The 16,170-nt window shown below is 42.5% G+C and overlaps 1 protein-coding gene across 3 annotated transcripts in view; it reads left to right on the top strand.

The window, feature by feature from the left end:
- The first annotated feature begins 275 nt into the window (after nt 1-275).
- The window catches only part of vps50 (VPS50 EARP/GARPII complex subunit), a 123,142-nt gene continuing 107,247 nt past the window's right edge, over nt 276-16,170 (top strand). For 2 of the 3 annotated variants that reach the window (XM_042332047.1, XM_042332049.1), the window contains exons 1-5: nt 276-364; nt 4,673-4,744; nt 13,422-13,544; nt 14,218-14,289; nt 14,908-14,961. In XM_042332047.1, coding sequence (XP_042187981.1) covers nt 332-364; nt 4,673-4,744; nt 13,422-13,544; nt 14,218-14,289; nt 14,908-14,961 — 354 coding nt within the window. In that variant the 5' untranslated portion in view covers nt 276-331. The remainder of the gene's footprint in view (nt 365-4,672; nt 4,745-13,421; nt 13,545-14,217; nt 14,290-14,907; nt 14,962-16,170) is intronic. The other variant, XM_042332048.1, reaches the window with a different exon arrangement.

Below are 16,170 nucleotides of genomic sequence, written 5' to 3'. Positions count from 1 at the left end.
TGGTCATTTTCAATCTACGACTGTTTGTGGGACATTGCTGTGCGCAATTGGCTGCCGCGTTCGCCCACAAATATGCAGTCAATTCACTTTACAGTGTGTTCTGTGAAGCGCTTTGGGACGTCCTCCCGACGTGAAAAGCGCTATATCAAATGCAAGGATTATTATTATTATAATGGCCATGGAGCCCCGGTGCACTCTGGGGGGTGTAGTTCAGGGGGGGGCGTGGCCCCGACTACAGATCCCGACAGGCATCGCGATCCCGATCACCTGACCCGCCGGCAAGATGGCGGCGGCTGGGGAGCGCCGCAGCGGCCGGTAACCAGGCAGCGGGATGCAGAAGATCAAGTCTCTGATGGGCCGTCAGGTAGGTCATCACTGCTCGGTGATCTCACCACCGCTACCGCTGCTGTCCTTCTGTCTGTGCTTCAGCCGCCAGGACTGGGGGCTCTGCCGCGAGAAGAGCATCCAGAGAGAGGGGCGGGGGAGGGAGGGAGGGAGTGACAGAGAGGGGGAGGGAGAGAGAGAGAGAGAGAGAGAGGGGGAGTGAGAGAGAGAGGGGGAGTGAGAGAGAGAGAGAGAGAGAGAGGGGGGAGTGAGAGAGAGAGAGGGGGGGGAGGGAGGGAGGGAGTGACAGAGAGGGGGAGGGAGAGAGAGAGGGGAGTGACAGAGAGAGAGAGAGAGAGGGGGTGTGAGAGAGAGAGGGAGGTGACAGAGAGAGAGAGAGGGGGAGTGAGAGAGAGAGGGGGAGTGACAGAGAGAGAGAGAGAGGGGGAGTGAGAGAGGGAGAGAGAGGAGGGGAGTGAGAGAGAGAGGGGGAGTGAGAGAGAGAGGGGGAGTGAGAGAGAGAGGGGGAGTGACAGAGAGAGAGAGAGAGAGGGGGAGTGAGAGAGGGAGAGAGAGAGGAGGGGAGTGAGAGAGAGAGAGAGAGGGAGTGACAGAGAGAGAGAGAGTGACAGAGAGAGAGGGGGGGGGGGGGTGAGAGAGAGAGAGGGAGAGGGGAGTGACAGAGAGAGAGAGAGAGAGAGTGACAGAGAGAGAGAGAGAGAGAGAGAGAGAGGGAGTGACAGAGAGAGGGAGGGAGAGAGAGGGGGAGGGAGAGAGAGAGAGAGAGAGAGGGGGAGTGAGAGAGAGAGAGAGAGGAGGGGAGTGAGAGAGAGAGAGAGAGAGAGTGACAGAGGGAGAGAGAGAGTAAGTGACAGAGAGAGAGGGAGTGACAGAGGGAGAGAGAGAGTGAGTGACAGAGAGAGAGGGGGAGGGAGTGACAGAGAGAGAGGGAGGGAGTGACACAGAGAGAGAGAGTGACAGAGAGGGAGAGAGTGACAGAGAGAGGGAGTGACAGAGAGAGGGAGGGAGTGACAGAGAGAGAGAGAGAGGGAGTCACAGAGAGAGGGAGTGACAGAGAGATAGAGGGAGTGACAGAGAGAGGGGGGGAGGGAGGGAGTGACAGAGAGATAGAGTGAGGGAGTGACAGAGAGAGGGAGAGGGAGTGACAGAGAGAGAGGGAGGGAGTGAGAGAGAGAGAGGGAGTGACAGAGGGAGAGAGAGAGAGAGAGTGAGTGACAGAGAGAGAGGGAGGGAGTGACACAGAGAGAGAGAGAGTGACAGATAGGGAGAGAGTGACAGAGAGAGGTAGGGAGTGACAGAGAGAGAGAGAGAGGGAGTGACAGAGAGAGGGAGTGACAGAGAGAGGGAGTGACAGAGAGAGGGGGGGAGGGAGGGAGTGACAGAGAGAGGGAGAGGGAGTGACAGAGAGAGGGAGGGAGTGACAGAGAGAGAGGGAGAGAGTGACAGAGAGAGGGAGGGAGTGACAGAGAGAGGGAGAGAGTGACAGAGAGGGAGGGAGTGACAGAGAGAGAGAGGGAGGGAGTGACAGAGAGAGGGCACGAGAGAGAGACAGACCGAGAGAGTGTGATAGAGATTGAGAGACTGAGCTGTATAACAACAACAACAACAACTTGCATTTATATAGTGCCCTCCACGCCGGGCGGAGTCTCAGAGCCTAAGGCCGAGCCAGGGTAGGGGGGGGAGGTGACCGTAGATGCGGTCGAAAAGGAAAATCTTCAGGTGTGACCTGAAGGGGAGCGAGGAGGTTGGAGAGATAGGGGGCTGCCAAGGAATGGAGGGATTTAAACACTAGAGTGAGGATCTTGAAGTCAATCCGCTCTGTGCCGGAGCCAGTGGAGCTTGGCAAGGACTGGGGTAATCGGGGTATGAAGTTTGATGTGGGTGAGAATGCGGGCGGCGAAGTTTTGAAAGTTGGATTTTGTGAATAGTGGAAGAGGGGAGACCGGTGAGGAGGGCGTTAGAGGAGTCCCGCTGAGAGGTGAGTAAGGCATGGACAAGGGTTTCGGCAGCTTTTGGGGTGAGGTATTGTCAGAGGCGGGCAATGTGGCGGAGACGGAAGAAAGCGGTGCTGGTCAGGGACCGGATGTGTGGAGGAAGGATAACGGGATTGAACCTGACGTCTAATAGACAGTGCCGGATAGAGAGTGAGAATGTGATAATAATAATAATAATCCTTGCATTTGATATAGCGCTTTTCACGTCGGGAGGACGTTCCAAAGCGCTTCACAGAACACTGTAAAGTGAATTGACTGTATATTTGTGGGCGAACGCGACAGCCAATTGCGCACAGCAGTGTCCCACAAACAGTCGTAGATTGAAAATGACCAATTTATTATTGTTTTTGGCTTTGGAGGGATTATTATTAGGCTCTGTGTGGAGTAAGGAAACTTGCCCAAGGTTTCGCCCTCTGCCTGGAATTGAACTCAGGTCTCTCGCTTGCAAAGTGAGTGCTCTAACCACTGAGCTACAGGACTCCACGATAGAGATAGAGTGATACAGATAGAGTGAGAAACTGAGAGAGAGAGAGAGAGAGACACACCACACATACACAGGCTGAAAAAGTGTGATAGAGTGAGACTGAGAGAAAGAATGTGACAGAGAGAGAAAGACTGAGTCAGGGTGTGAGAAGGGAAGAGAAACAGACACCATGTGAGAGAGTGAGAGAGAGAGAGACGGACAGAGTGTGTGAGAGACAGACAGTGCGTGAGAGAGAGCGAGACACACACAGAGTGTACCCCATACGGAAACCCATCACCATGCTTAAGAGTATCCAAATCAGACTGAGTTTCACATATGTGTGCAATCCACAGATGGGAATCTCCCTGTGCCTGGAGTTGAATGCACACCCTCCCTGGAGGGAGATACACAGAGTATTAGGTACAAGTTGGTTTAGGGATTCCAGAGTGTGTATATAATTATATTCACATAACGCCTGGAGTTAAACCAGTTTGCCATTGAGATCACTATCCAACAATCTTCCTGCTGCTTGTCCAGAAAGCACAACCCTAACCAATAGGGTTTTGGCTTGCACAGAGGTTTGAACTACCCAGGAGAGATAAGTGGGGTCCCATTGGAGCTAGCTGACCCCAAGATGACATGCTTGGTAACGGAAACTCGTAATAATAATAAAATGGAGTTAACCCTCTGTGGGGATCTCTGTAGTCTGGTTCCTGAGCCAGGTGGGTCTGCTGTACTTCATAGCACTGCTGCTGACAGTCGAGCCAGCCTGGCTCATTGGCAGTTCTTGGAAGGACAGGCCAGTTAGTGGGAGCAGGCATTCTTCCCACTCAGCTCCTATTAATTAAAGGGAGGTACAAGCCAAAGATAGCTGGTCAAGCAATGGGAAGCCTGCCAGATAGTGCTCTGGATAGCAAGCTACTATATTTGAACTGCACCCCAAAGCACACGGTGGCATCCCCAGGCCTGGTCTCGCCAACCGTCTCCGGAATTATATAAGCAGAATGTATCTCTCCAAAGAGAGAGTGCGCATTCCCTTCCAGATACAGGGTTATTTCCATGGGTAAGTGACATACATACATGGAACTGTTTGAGTACTATTTTACGCATTGTAATGTGTCAAGCACTTAGCTGACCCAAAACAAGAAGATTGACTTGATTCCAACATTTCTTTATCAAGGAGACACCACTCAACCCACCCCAGATAGTCCTTAGAGTGCGTGTGAGTGCGCATAACACACTTTTAATTGTCGAGCTTGTTAGTCTACTTTATTACTGAAACTTGGAAGTCAGACATGGCTTTAACACTGCAAACCAAATTCCCATTGCAAGGGTGCCACTGAACTGTGTCATTCAGGTATCTAGTCAGCAAAGTGTAGTAAACCAGTTGACTCATTGTAAAATTAAAACTATAGAGGAATTAGGAGATATGGGGATAGGGCAGGTAATTAGAGTTAGGTCAGAAGATCAGCCATGATCTTATCAAATGGTGGGGCAGCTCGAGGGGCCGAATGGCCTACTCCTGCTCCTAATTCTTATGTTCTTATGTTCTTATGCAACAAAGTGAAGATTGACTTATGCAAAAATATTTCTGTAATGTCTCACGACTAGATACATTCTCTTTGCAGAATATCAGTCTTAACCCAGTTCCATGCTTTTTGCGATATGAAGACATCCTCCCGACGTGAAAGGCGTTATGCAAATGTAATTTTGTTGTTGTTGTTAATGCACAATTCATCTCTAAATTGGTACAGATTAATATTTAGTTTTTGTACTGCTTAATGAATGGAGGTTAAAATTATTGTGCATAAATTCCTAAGTTATTCTATACTGTGATAAATACTGTATTTTTAAAACTTTTTAATTGCAGGGCCTGAAAAGCCCCCAGGAAAGTGTGCCAGAGATTAAATCTCCACTTGAGAATTTTCGGATTCCCAGCAAGGTACTGTTTAAATATTTTGTATGGTGCAGCCCTGCTATATAATAATATAGTACAATTTACCCCTGTATAGCACGTTTCACATCTGGACGACGTTCAAAAACTATAACGTGAATTGCCTTATAATGTGGTTGTATTTTGTTCCCAAACGGGGTTGTACTGTAGATCCCGTTCATTGCATGTGTGCTCAACCTCCCTACTGGACCCATTATTCATTAGGTTGCTATCGATGTTGTATTCTACTTCTGCAGGTGCACTCCCGCTGGTTACACATATGTAGTCAAGTCACTATCGCCCCTTGCTATAATGCAGTTTGGGATTTTATGGATCCTAAGCACCAGGTTATAAAGAGGCTCCACGGTATTTGGAAACTATGTTCCGTATCATGTTATGTGTTTGATGCATGTGTGATATGCTTTGTGATGGCCATTCTAAGATACAGTTTCCTTCCTGCAAGTCTTTATGCAGTCAATCCTCTGTTAAATTGATGTAAAGCATTCTATGACAAAATAATCATAGAAATAATAAAATAGCATAGATTTATACCCTACACCAATAAATATTCAATGAAGAAACATTTATTTGGGAGCTCAGAAGGCTGATGGAGGACAGGATAAAGGTATATAAGAGGATGGGAGGCTTTAATAGGGTGAACAGGGAAAGATTATTTCCAGTGGTCAGGGGCTCTAGAACTAGAGAGCATATTTTTAAAATCATAACTGGATGGTCAGGAACAGATATTAGGAGGAACTTTTTAACACAGAGTGGTGGAAGTGTGAAATTTTCTGCCACAGTTGTTGTTGTAGCAGCCATGTCACAAGGTTGAGGCAATAATATAATAATAATCCTTATCACATTGTTGAGACGTCTCAAAGCGCTTCACAGAGTACACTGTAAAATGGAGTGACTGTATTTTATGGGCGAAACGCGGTAGCCAATTACTCACAGCAGTCTCCCAAAAACAGTCATGGATTGAGTGATCGCATTATTATTTTTTGAAGGGATTATTACTCACGGAAAGCGATCTGCAAATCGACTAACAATCAGGTTTCTACCTACTGCTAGGTAAACAGAAGCGTGTGTGTGGAATAAGGAAACGTAAATTGAAGGAAATGGCAAAAAGTGTGTTATATGGTACTTGAGATAGGATCTAAGATGGGCACTGGATTGTAGCTTCTAAGAATCTATAAACCGAACCATACAACAACAACTTGCATTTCTATAGCGCCTTCCACGCCGGGCGGCGTCCCAGAGCGCTTAACAATGGTGGAGTCCAATGCTGAGCCAAGGGAAGGGGGAAGGTGATCATAGGCATGCTAGGGGGATGCCAAGGCATGGGGGATTTAAACACTAGAGTGAAGATCTTGAAGTCGATGGAGTTTGGCAAGGACTGGAGTAATCAAGTCCGCAGTTTACTGCGGGTGAGAATGCAGGCATTGGAGTTTTGAACGAATTGAATCTTGTGAATAGTGGAGGAGGGGAGACCGGCGAGGAGGGCGTTTGAGCAGTCCAGCTGAGAGGTGACGAAGGCAAGGATAAGGGTTTCGGCAGCTTGTGGAGTGAGGTATTGTCGGAGGCGGGCAATGTGGCGGAGGTGGAGGGGAGCGATCATGGTCAGGGACCGGATGTGGGGGAGAAATCAAACCTGACACCTAAGTTGCGCATGGGTTAAGAAAGTTTTAAAGACAGATCGGGTAGATTGAGAAGGTCTGAACCGCAGGACAGAAGACGTGGACGGGAGCCAAAGAGTATGGCTTCCGTCTTGTTGACATTTAACTGCAAGACGTTTGCACTCATCCTGGTCTTGATGTCTGTCAGACAAGCTGACAGAACATCATAGGACTGGGGATCACAGTTGGAGGGGGAGAAGTAGAGTTGAGTGTCATCTGCATACATGTGGATGTTAACCCTGTGTCTGCGGATGACATCACTGAGATGGAGCATTTGTGAGGAAGAAAAGGGGGCCTTGGGGTAAGGGGTAAGAAGAAAAGTCATTTGCGGAAATATAGTGCTGGTGGTTTGTAAGGTAGGACTCGAACCAAGTGAGTACGGTCCCACTGAGATTGATGATGACGTTCCTTGCAAAATATTGTGACTTATTTACACCTGCCTTATTGGGAACTTTTTTTTAACTAAAACAAAATTCTGAATTTTCTTATAATTCATTTCACCAGATTGTTTTATAGTGAATTCAGAAAAAAATAAAGCCGGGGAATTGCGATCCCCTATAATTATATTCAAATAACTCCAAAGATACATTTTGGTTACTGTGAAGTGGAAGGAGGAATCAAGGTACTATACAAAATATTGACCAATATTATACTTTAAAATAGTCTTGTCGGTTCTGAGAAAACCAAAACAAGCCTCTGTTGAGAATTGTGGACAATCTTACCCATTCACAAGCAAATCTGTTGTGATTTGCCACGGTCAGCAGGCTCAGATGGTGGCGCTGTAGCATCGCATGTAGCCAAGTGGCGGCGGGAAGAAAATAAAGAACACAGACAAAGCTAAGCCGCGGCAACAACAACAAAATTACATTTTTAAAGCGCCTTTCACGACAGGAGGACGTCCCATTGATTATAAATTATACATTTATATTTATCATTATGAAGATGCCTAAGTGAAAATCAAACTTTTAAATGATGAGTAAGTGTGTCTGTTGTGTGTCAATCTGCATTCCATATTGGATCCTTTGGTTGCAAGTGTAGTTGCAATGGGTACAGCTAGTTTGATATAAGGCCTTTAATGTCGAAGCATTTTAGTGGTTCACAGATACTTTCTGTCAATTGTAGTAATGACTTTTATTTATCTAGGCAAATGTGACAACATTTGCATGCAGAACGGTCCCACAAACAGCCATGAATGAAGTGAATGATAAATTTAACCAGATGATTGTTGGCAAAACGCTGCTCAATACTATTCACTTTTTAACTAGTGTGATGCGTTCTTTGATATTCATCTGATCAAGTGGATCGGCGTTGGTTTGATGGATTGCATCTCCAACAATGTTGTGTTCCCTCAAGACTGAACCAGAGTGTCAGCCTACAGTGTGAAGCTAGACTCAAAAGTCCTAAACCTTCTAACCAGGGGCAAGAGTGCAAGTAATTGAGCAGGAGTTGTGTACAATGTTGTAGAGGCATGACCAGAAGCCATTCCTCTACAGGATTGTGACTGGAACAAATTCAAAAGTATTGCTCTAGGTTGAGCCACAATGATGCCAGAGACTAGTTTCTTCCCTGTAGAACTGGTGAAGAGACGTTCTGATGCAGAGTTAACTGTCATTCACTTGATCAACCTGTGCTGGGCTCTGAGATGCTACTTGTGTGAAGGGTGCTTTTTAATTGCAAGTCGTTGTTGTTGTATTGCTACAAACTATATTTGAGCGTGAGAAATTTGTCACTTGTTTATTGCCAATTTCTTCATGTCTCCCAGTGCTCCAGCAAACAACAGTGTCAAATTTATGAGCTCTCTGCTCTTATTGAAGTTGTTTTTGGCAACACTTCACAAATTAATCTAAAAAAAACTTTAGGGAAATTATGCAGATTGTGGGAATAACATAATGTTTATAAAATGCATATAATTTTGTGTTATTCAAATGAAGGGATACCAGCACTTGAAAGTGTCATTTTAAGCTTTTGGATTTAGACAGCAGATTTTCATTTATCCTGCCAAAATTTTGCAACTGACGAGTTGAACCGTTGCAGAGGACATCGCCCTCTGTTGTGTCAAAATTCTACACCAGGCTTTAAAAACAATTTATAGCTTTAAAGATACAACTTCTGGAACATAAATTATGCATCACTATTAGGATGCTTCTTTAAAAGATAATGAACAGAAACTATTAGAGGCATAGCTAGATAATAATCCTTGCATAGGATGGCATAGGAATGCTGTGTTTGGTATCAGGATTTAAATTAGCTCCCATATAAACCTAATTAATTGGTCAATTTTGTATCCTACAGTAAACCTCGGATAAGTCTGATCTGTACAAATCGTCTATTTGCCTAAATCGTACATCTGCCCAAGTTTTGACACAATTTCTTATTAAATCCACTTAAATTTAAATGCAAAAGTCATATTATCAACAGTGTAACTTGTACCGCACTTGCTCACTTACCGGCTGGTCAAAATTTCATTCCCCGGGCTTACCCCAAACATGCATGTGCACACCGATGCTTAGTTCTCAGCACTATTCTTGTAGCCATCGGGCTGTGCTCCAATCATAACATGAGTGGGCAGAGTTCCCATTCATAATACACAAAGGTGGATTCCTTTAACTAACACGTAATCAGGTGATGCTCTTTCCTCTTTCAGCCGTCCCCCACCCTCCCACTCCCAGTTGCTGTGCACGGTGATGTTGATGTTACGTGGAGAGTGCCAGGGTGGGAATTTGTGATGTTCTGTTTGAGGTAGGCAGGGAAACAGAGTTTTGACCCGTCAGTCAGTATGTTCGGTAGCAGCAAGTGCAGCAGCGGCCAGTGTGATAAAGTGCGATAGAGGTGTTACGAATTGCGCAATTGTTATTATGACTAGTGCAGATAAATTTAAGTGGATTTAATAGGAAATTCAATGGGATTTGGGCAAATGTACAATTTAGGCGATTATACGATTTATAAAATCAGACTTGCATGAGTTTTACTGTACTACATTCCTGGTATTTTGATTATGGTAGTTTTCAGGATTTAGTTTAAACTATTAGTGGATTCATTGATGAAAGCTACTAAAGAATCCTTTTCTCTCATTTGACTTAATCATTCTGTCTTTATGTGAAGTTCATTCTGTGTGTTTTGGCTGCCTTTAGTCAACATTATATTTGCTGAAATACTTGCTTTTCTTACAATTTTACCTCATTTAGATGGAACGTTGAAGCCTTTAAATAAATGATGTAGAGTGTGTGATCAAGGGTAACAACAACAATTAACAACAGCAACAACAATAACTTGCACCTTTCGTGCTGGTTAGCGCGGAGTGTTTACGATGTCTGTGGAAGGAACTGACATAGAGGCTTGAATTCAATGAGCAAGGCCCATCATTTCTGGTTAATGTATGTTTTGCCTTTGTCATTCTTCATTTTCATAGTGTAACAGGACGAATAAATGCTCATTCTGTATCAGAAAACAGAATTAGAAACTGCAAGTGACTGTTAGAGTAAAGAAGCCACTTACTTGTATTCTGAAATGATAGTTTACTTTTGAAGCAGAATTTGATTGCCTTTTTATTCCTAGATTCAAATTGGGAATGGTTACGGAATTTCATTTTAGTTTGTATTTTTTCTTTCCCTATATTGGTTTACCTTAACGGTGCAAACTTTGAAGTTTAAGAGCTTCGTTAACAATAAAACTAAAAAGTCAAAGTACCTATCTCCCCAATGTGGCAATGTTCCAGGCCTGATTATGCAGTCACGGGGAAGTGTTGAATTAAGGTCAAATACCATCTCCACAGGGAGAGAATGTCAGAACCCAAAGTCGGTCTGTGGCAATTTCTACACATTACCTGCAAGCTGGTTCATGAATAGCATAATCCGTCAGCTGAGAGCAATTTATCTGCACTGCCCTCATTTTGCCCTCTTCAACCCCCCCCACCCCCTCCCACTATCACTTTTGTTTTGGGAAAAAAATGTTGCATAGTACAACTTAATTAGCAAGAAGAGAAATTCTTGATATTTTGGACAGGTAGCCAGAAGAGGATGAGATATTTTAAAGGTTACATGTTTAGCGGTGTGGATTAATGGCCAGGCTTACCAATGTTGGGGCTGAGGTTGGTGAGGCAATGGTTGGTTAAGCTAATCTGAATTTGGGGGATAAATTGAGATTTTAACTGGTGAACACATAATTAACAGCAGTAAACAAACTTCATTGTGTTTTCTGCATCAGCAGCTTCTTCTCAGGAAACTAATGATCCTCTCAGGGAAACTGCATCCTTCTCTTCATGGTGGCATAAAACAACACTGCAGCCAAATATTAAACTTTCCTGCTACACTTCCTAGTTTTTATTTTCAATAAATAAAGAACTGTATTGCAAACTTTGTTTTCTCTGTACACAACTGTTATATAATGCTAATAGCGTTGAATACTTTGGCTTTGAAAGAGTGCTTTGGTTTTAAGGAGGAAAGTGGTGCAATTAGAAAGTTTTGTTTGCAGTGATATTAGCTGTACTAATTGAATGTTGACCTGTTAATTACAAAGTCCCATTAAGCAATACAGTATGTTAAGATGATCCTTTGTTATGTGGCAGAATTTCACAAGTAATTTTGCCACTTAACCCAAGATAATGAATAAGTGTTCAAGATGTCTGAATTGTGAGACTATTTAATTGTTGAGACTCATAATACAACAAAAAAATTACATTTGTATGGTGTGTTTCACATTGGGAGGACAATACAATAGAAATTGACACTTATATCTCATCTTCCAAATTGGGAGGACGTTCCAAGGTGTTGAATAGTTTGCTGATGTGGGGGTGTGGGGGGCGGGGGAGGGGGGAGAGATGGCTCAAAGCACCATCAAAGAGGAAGGTCTTGAGGTGCACCTTGAAGGAGGCAAAGGAAGGGGCAAGTCAAAGGAACTCCAGGATGGAGCTCCAGAGAGTAGGGGTAGATAGGCTGAAAGCTGATGGTGGGGCCGGGAGCAGAGGAAGCAGCTGGGCTGGTAGGGTTTGAGGAGCCCGCAGAGGTCGGGTGGGACAGGTCTATGGTAGTATTTAAAAGTTAGAATTAGGATCTTGAACTCCCATCTGCTGTATAATGGTAGTGCAGTTTGAGATCTCTAGATGGCAGTGTGGCATCAGAAATAGAAACATATGGCAATATGCAACCACGTGATGCTGAGGAAGAGTTTCTGTAATGTACTGAATGTCTGAACAGTGGTCTGATTTAGTAGAATTTGTCTACAAGCCCAACATCTGTATTCCTGCTGGTTTGGAAAGAAGCCCAGTTACGATGAGGCAGTTTTCTGATCTGATGGGTAGGTGAAGAATTATTTGACTGCGTCAACATAGGCCATGTTTAGAAAACCTGAACCAATTTGAAGTCCTTGCTTGTAAAGTCGTCAGTCGAATAAGACTTCCTTTCTTGTCATAACAGCCATAAAGAATAGTCCAATTCTTCTCCAGAAATGCACCACAATCTCACACCAATCACAATATCAAAATTCAAAAGTTTGGAGAGAGCATTATGTTTGTGACATTTTGAAACAATTTATAACTGGTTTAGTTTGATGGTCAAGAATAGACTGAGATGATGCATTCCTCAGTTTCAACACATCCAGATGTAGAAGAAATCTTGCTACTCTGAACCAAAAATTCACTTGTGCCTCATAATATATCTCTTTGGTGTGCTATCCTGATGCAGAATGTGTTTCTGTTCTGTGCTGTGCCACTGCAGATAAATTAACACATTTGAGAGTACCAATAATGTGCTTTTTCCACCAAAATGATATAAGAATTTTTATTAGGATTGTACTTCACTTCGCAAACTAGTTAATAATTGTGATTTTTTGTTCTATTTTACAAAAAAGTATGTCTGAATTAATTGACTTGAATGCGAAATGTTTCATGCTTTCATGCCAATACTTATTATTGAATAGAGTACACCCATAGCTTTGAATTTATTCGTGAAATGGTAGCTTCATGAAGGGAATTCAGACTTTAAAAACTTTCATGACTTTAACCATTATTAATCTGCCAGATACATTTTTAAACATAAATAGTAAATTTATATTTATATATGTTATGCTGCGCGCAAACTGGCTGCTGTGTTTCATCCGCAAAATACAGTCAGTCCACTTTACAGTGTATCCTGTATCTCGATAACGTGATAAGGTGCTATATCAAATGCAAGGAGTATTATTATTATCATTATGGAGTAGGTGCCCTTTGTGTCTGCACTGTTTTTCTGTAATACTGGTTATGCAGCTGTGTGTGAGAGATATCTGTATTTTTTCCACAGCACTCCTGATCACAGCAAAGGAAAAAAAAACGAATATCAGAGCCAACTACATTATTGTTGAAGCACATATAGTCTGTTTTATAAAGTCTGTAATAAACTCTGCACCCCATACTGCAATAGGGAGCTCTACTGGCTCCCTATTGAAGAATGGATCGATTTCAAGATCCTCACACTTGCATACAGATCACTAAATTCCCCAGCATCTATCCACCTCTCTGATCTGCTTAAACCCACTCCACTACCCGTCGCTTTCGTTCACCCGGCTCTGGCCTTTTGCACGTCCCTCCTTTGCTTTACCATCAGCAGCTATGCATTAAGTCACTGGACCTGAGACTGGAACTCTGCCTCAATCCATCCATCTGTCTCCCTCCTTGTCTGTCTTCAGATCACTCGTGAAGATCTTTCTCTTCGACCATACCTACGATCACCTCCCACCTCTCCCTAGGTCGTTGTTCATCTCTGCCACTTTTAAGCGCTCCGAGACACTACCCTGAGTGAAAAGCACAATGTAATGGAAGTTGTTTTTCAATTGATTGTTTCTCTTTAAAGCATAGTGTAAATGTTCAAATTGAACTGGAATAAATTTAGTGCAAAATGGATTTTAAATTAATTAATGAGTAGTGATAACACTGTCGGCAACAGAATGTTTTATACAAAGATTATCCCTATAAAGGTAACTTTTTTTAATATAAATTTGCAAAATGTGATTTCTTTTTAATTTTATGTTTTGTTAAGGAGGAATTGAGAGAATTGAGAGAACATCCCAGTGATCCTCAAGCAGAGCAAGAAATAATTAATAGCATTGAAGAAATTTACTTCAGCAATGATTCCTTTGATGTTGTCCAGTATGAGCTGGAGGTAAGTATATCATGCAATTTCCTTGAATAAGTTTCCTCTTTTTGAATGTGCTTCTCCTGAAGCTATGCAAGACGTTTCTCAGTTGCTCAAGACACAGAAAGGCTTGAGAGAAGAGAGTATGTCAGATGAGATTGACTTTCAGATAGATTGAATCGAATGGTTGCCAGGGAAGACATAATTTGTCTGTGATGGAGCTGTTGCTATGATATTCAGGGTGGATTGTTAATGTAAATTAATGTTCAGCCTTGCATTTTCTTTGTGAAAGCCAGATTGATGGATTAGCCAGTTGCAGCCAGTGTGAAATCTCATTAGATTTAGCAGTGACTTTTCTACTTGAACTGAATAAGAATGTAACAAAGAGCAAAGATATAGACTGTAATAGGTTCCCATTTGCTGATATTCCAACCACTTGATAAGATGCACAAGAATATAAACGTAAATTACACAGAGTAAAGATAAAATTTTGCTGTTTAATATTGCTTTGCATCCCCTTCATATGTATCGTGCTGAGAATAAGCCTTATAAAATCTACAGTAACAGATGATAGCCCCCAGCACAAGTGTGTTGATCATCAAGCATGTTTCCAATGTACCAGCAATTGTGAATTAACTTTTAAATGTAATTATGTTGACTGGTTAATCATTCACTGACTTTTTTTACTGTTTGTCCACAGAAGCTCCCCCTTACACTCAATCTCCAAGACCTAGAGGAGCACAGAGACAAACTGAAACAGCAGCAAGCTGCTGTAGGTTTGACCTTTCTTATACTCTGCTTTGTGACATGCCATCAAATCCTATAGTTGTGGGTTGCAAGAAGTCTCTAAATTCATTATTTAATGTTATAGAAACATGCATAATGTTAATAATGAGCTCTTTAACTGTGTACATGGTGATCAAATGACCTTAGTGGCAACTAACCATTTTAGCATGCAGTGTGGTACCTTAGTGTTCTAGTTGAACTCTGTGGTGGGAACATTGGTTCATACCCCTGATGCCACTTGAGAATTTACAATTTTGACAGTTGTGTCAGGAAAAACTGCATTAAAAACAGGAGTTTCCTCCATTATTGTTTCTCACAACGAGGACAAAAAATGTAAAGGTGGGGGGGGGGGTGCGTTGACCCTCCTGAATGCTGTCCTATTTGATGCAAGTGATACTGGGACAAGATTAGGAAGTGGCTGCAATAGTACAATCTATATTCCAAATTGTGATAGTTCAGCATTTTAATTTGATCTGCTTAATCTTGTGAACTCTGAATCAGAGCTACAGAGTGGGTGATTATTAAAACTACGCTGTAGAAAAAATGCTTATATTGCTTTATCAAGAGTGAATGAATGTTGGCAGCTTTTTGCTTTTCTTTACAGGTATCAAAGAAAGTAGCAGATTTAATACTTGAAAAACAAGCTGCATATGTGAAGGTAAGGCACGTGGGCTGCAACCAGTGAACAAAAGTCTAAATGGAAGTGGCATTGATGTGTGGTGCCGTAGTGGTGTGATCTTTCATGTTCCTGTGTTCACCTCAGCTTCACCACCTTGTTGTCTCTGAGGGTCATCCAAAGTATTACTGGATGGAACTTCAGTCCTTCTCAGGAGTTTACTCCAAAAACACATAAGTACAGCTTGGAGATGTATGGCCAGAGGAGACTAGGAAAAGAGGGTATTAACATTAAAAAGGCTCATTGAAGATGATATGTTGTTAGGCTGAGCTCCTAAGTAATTAGTTCATACAGATGTAGACCAGGTTTGGAACATAGCTGATCTAAGCTTGGCAGCAATGAGGTACTGCAGTTGGCTTCAGTGATCCTGGATTGGAGATGAGAGGAAATGTCAGCTTGGATTTCAATTCCGACCTTTGCTAAAAACTGCTTTTGAGGTAAGGATTGGGTTTAGTTATGATTCCTCCTGTTATTACCTTTTGCTCAGGAAATTACTTGTAGCTGCTTGGATAAGATGGGGTGTACATAAATAGCTTGGGATGACTTAATTTTTTTCTTCGATCCACTCCTTTGAGAAGAAGGGTTGAAATGTTTCAGGCATAATTCAGATATGTCCTCCATAAAACTGGAGACAAAATAGGAATGAGTTAGTAAGTTCTATTGCCTTTGTGTATCTCCAGGCAGTCAGTTAGACAATGCCTGAAATAAGGTAGCATGTCCAGGGTATAATGTGTAGCAATGGGAGGTCCTAAGAGTGGAAGTGGAGAAAAAACTAAATCGATTTCAACCCCCACAAATGTAAGTTTTGAGATGATTTTGTCTTAGATGAATTGAAAATTGGATTTCTGCCACAATGTTCAAATATAAAACATTTAAAATTCAGATTAATGAGCATACTTATCACTAGATGTGTTCAGGGGTATAAACATAAAGCATCAATAAATGTGGATCAGAAGAGTACAATGCAAACAAAAATTGTGAGAAACACTTTTCAAAAACAAGCCCAGGGTTCTTAAAAGAAATCCATGAGAAAGATTTCTTCAGGGAATCATCTTTTCACTGACAGAGTGCTTTGCATTCCTACGGTTAATTAATTTAAGGTCAGTACCCTGCTTTTGTTCAGATAATTTCGAAACCAACTGACTGTATTGCAGATGAATTTTGAGTCTTGTGCAGCATAGAATTACAATT

This window comes from Callorhinchus milii, unplaced genomic scaffold (genome assembly GCF_018977255.1).
Source record: "Callorhinchus milii isolate IMCB2004 unplaced genomic scaffold, IMCB_Cmil_1.0 Scaffold2, whole genome shotgun sequence".
Classification (NCBI taxonomy): Eukaryota; Metazoa; Chordata; class Chondrichthyes; order Chimaeriformes; family Callorhinchidae; genus Callorhinchus; species Callorhinchus milii.
The sequence above is the reverse complement of the archived record's forward strand: the minus strand, read 5'-3'. Positions and strand labels throughout refer to the sequence as shown.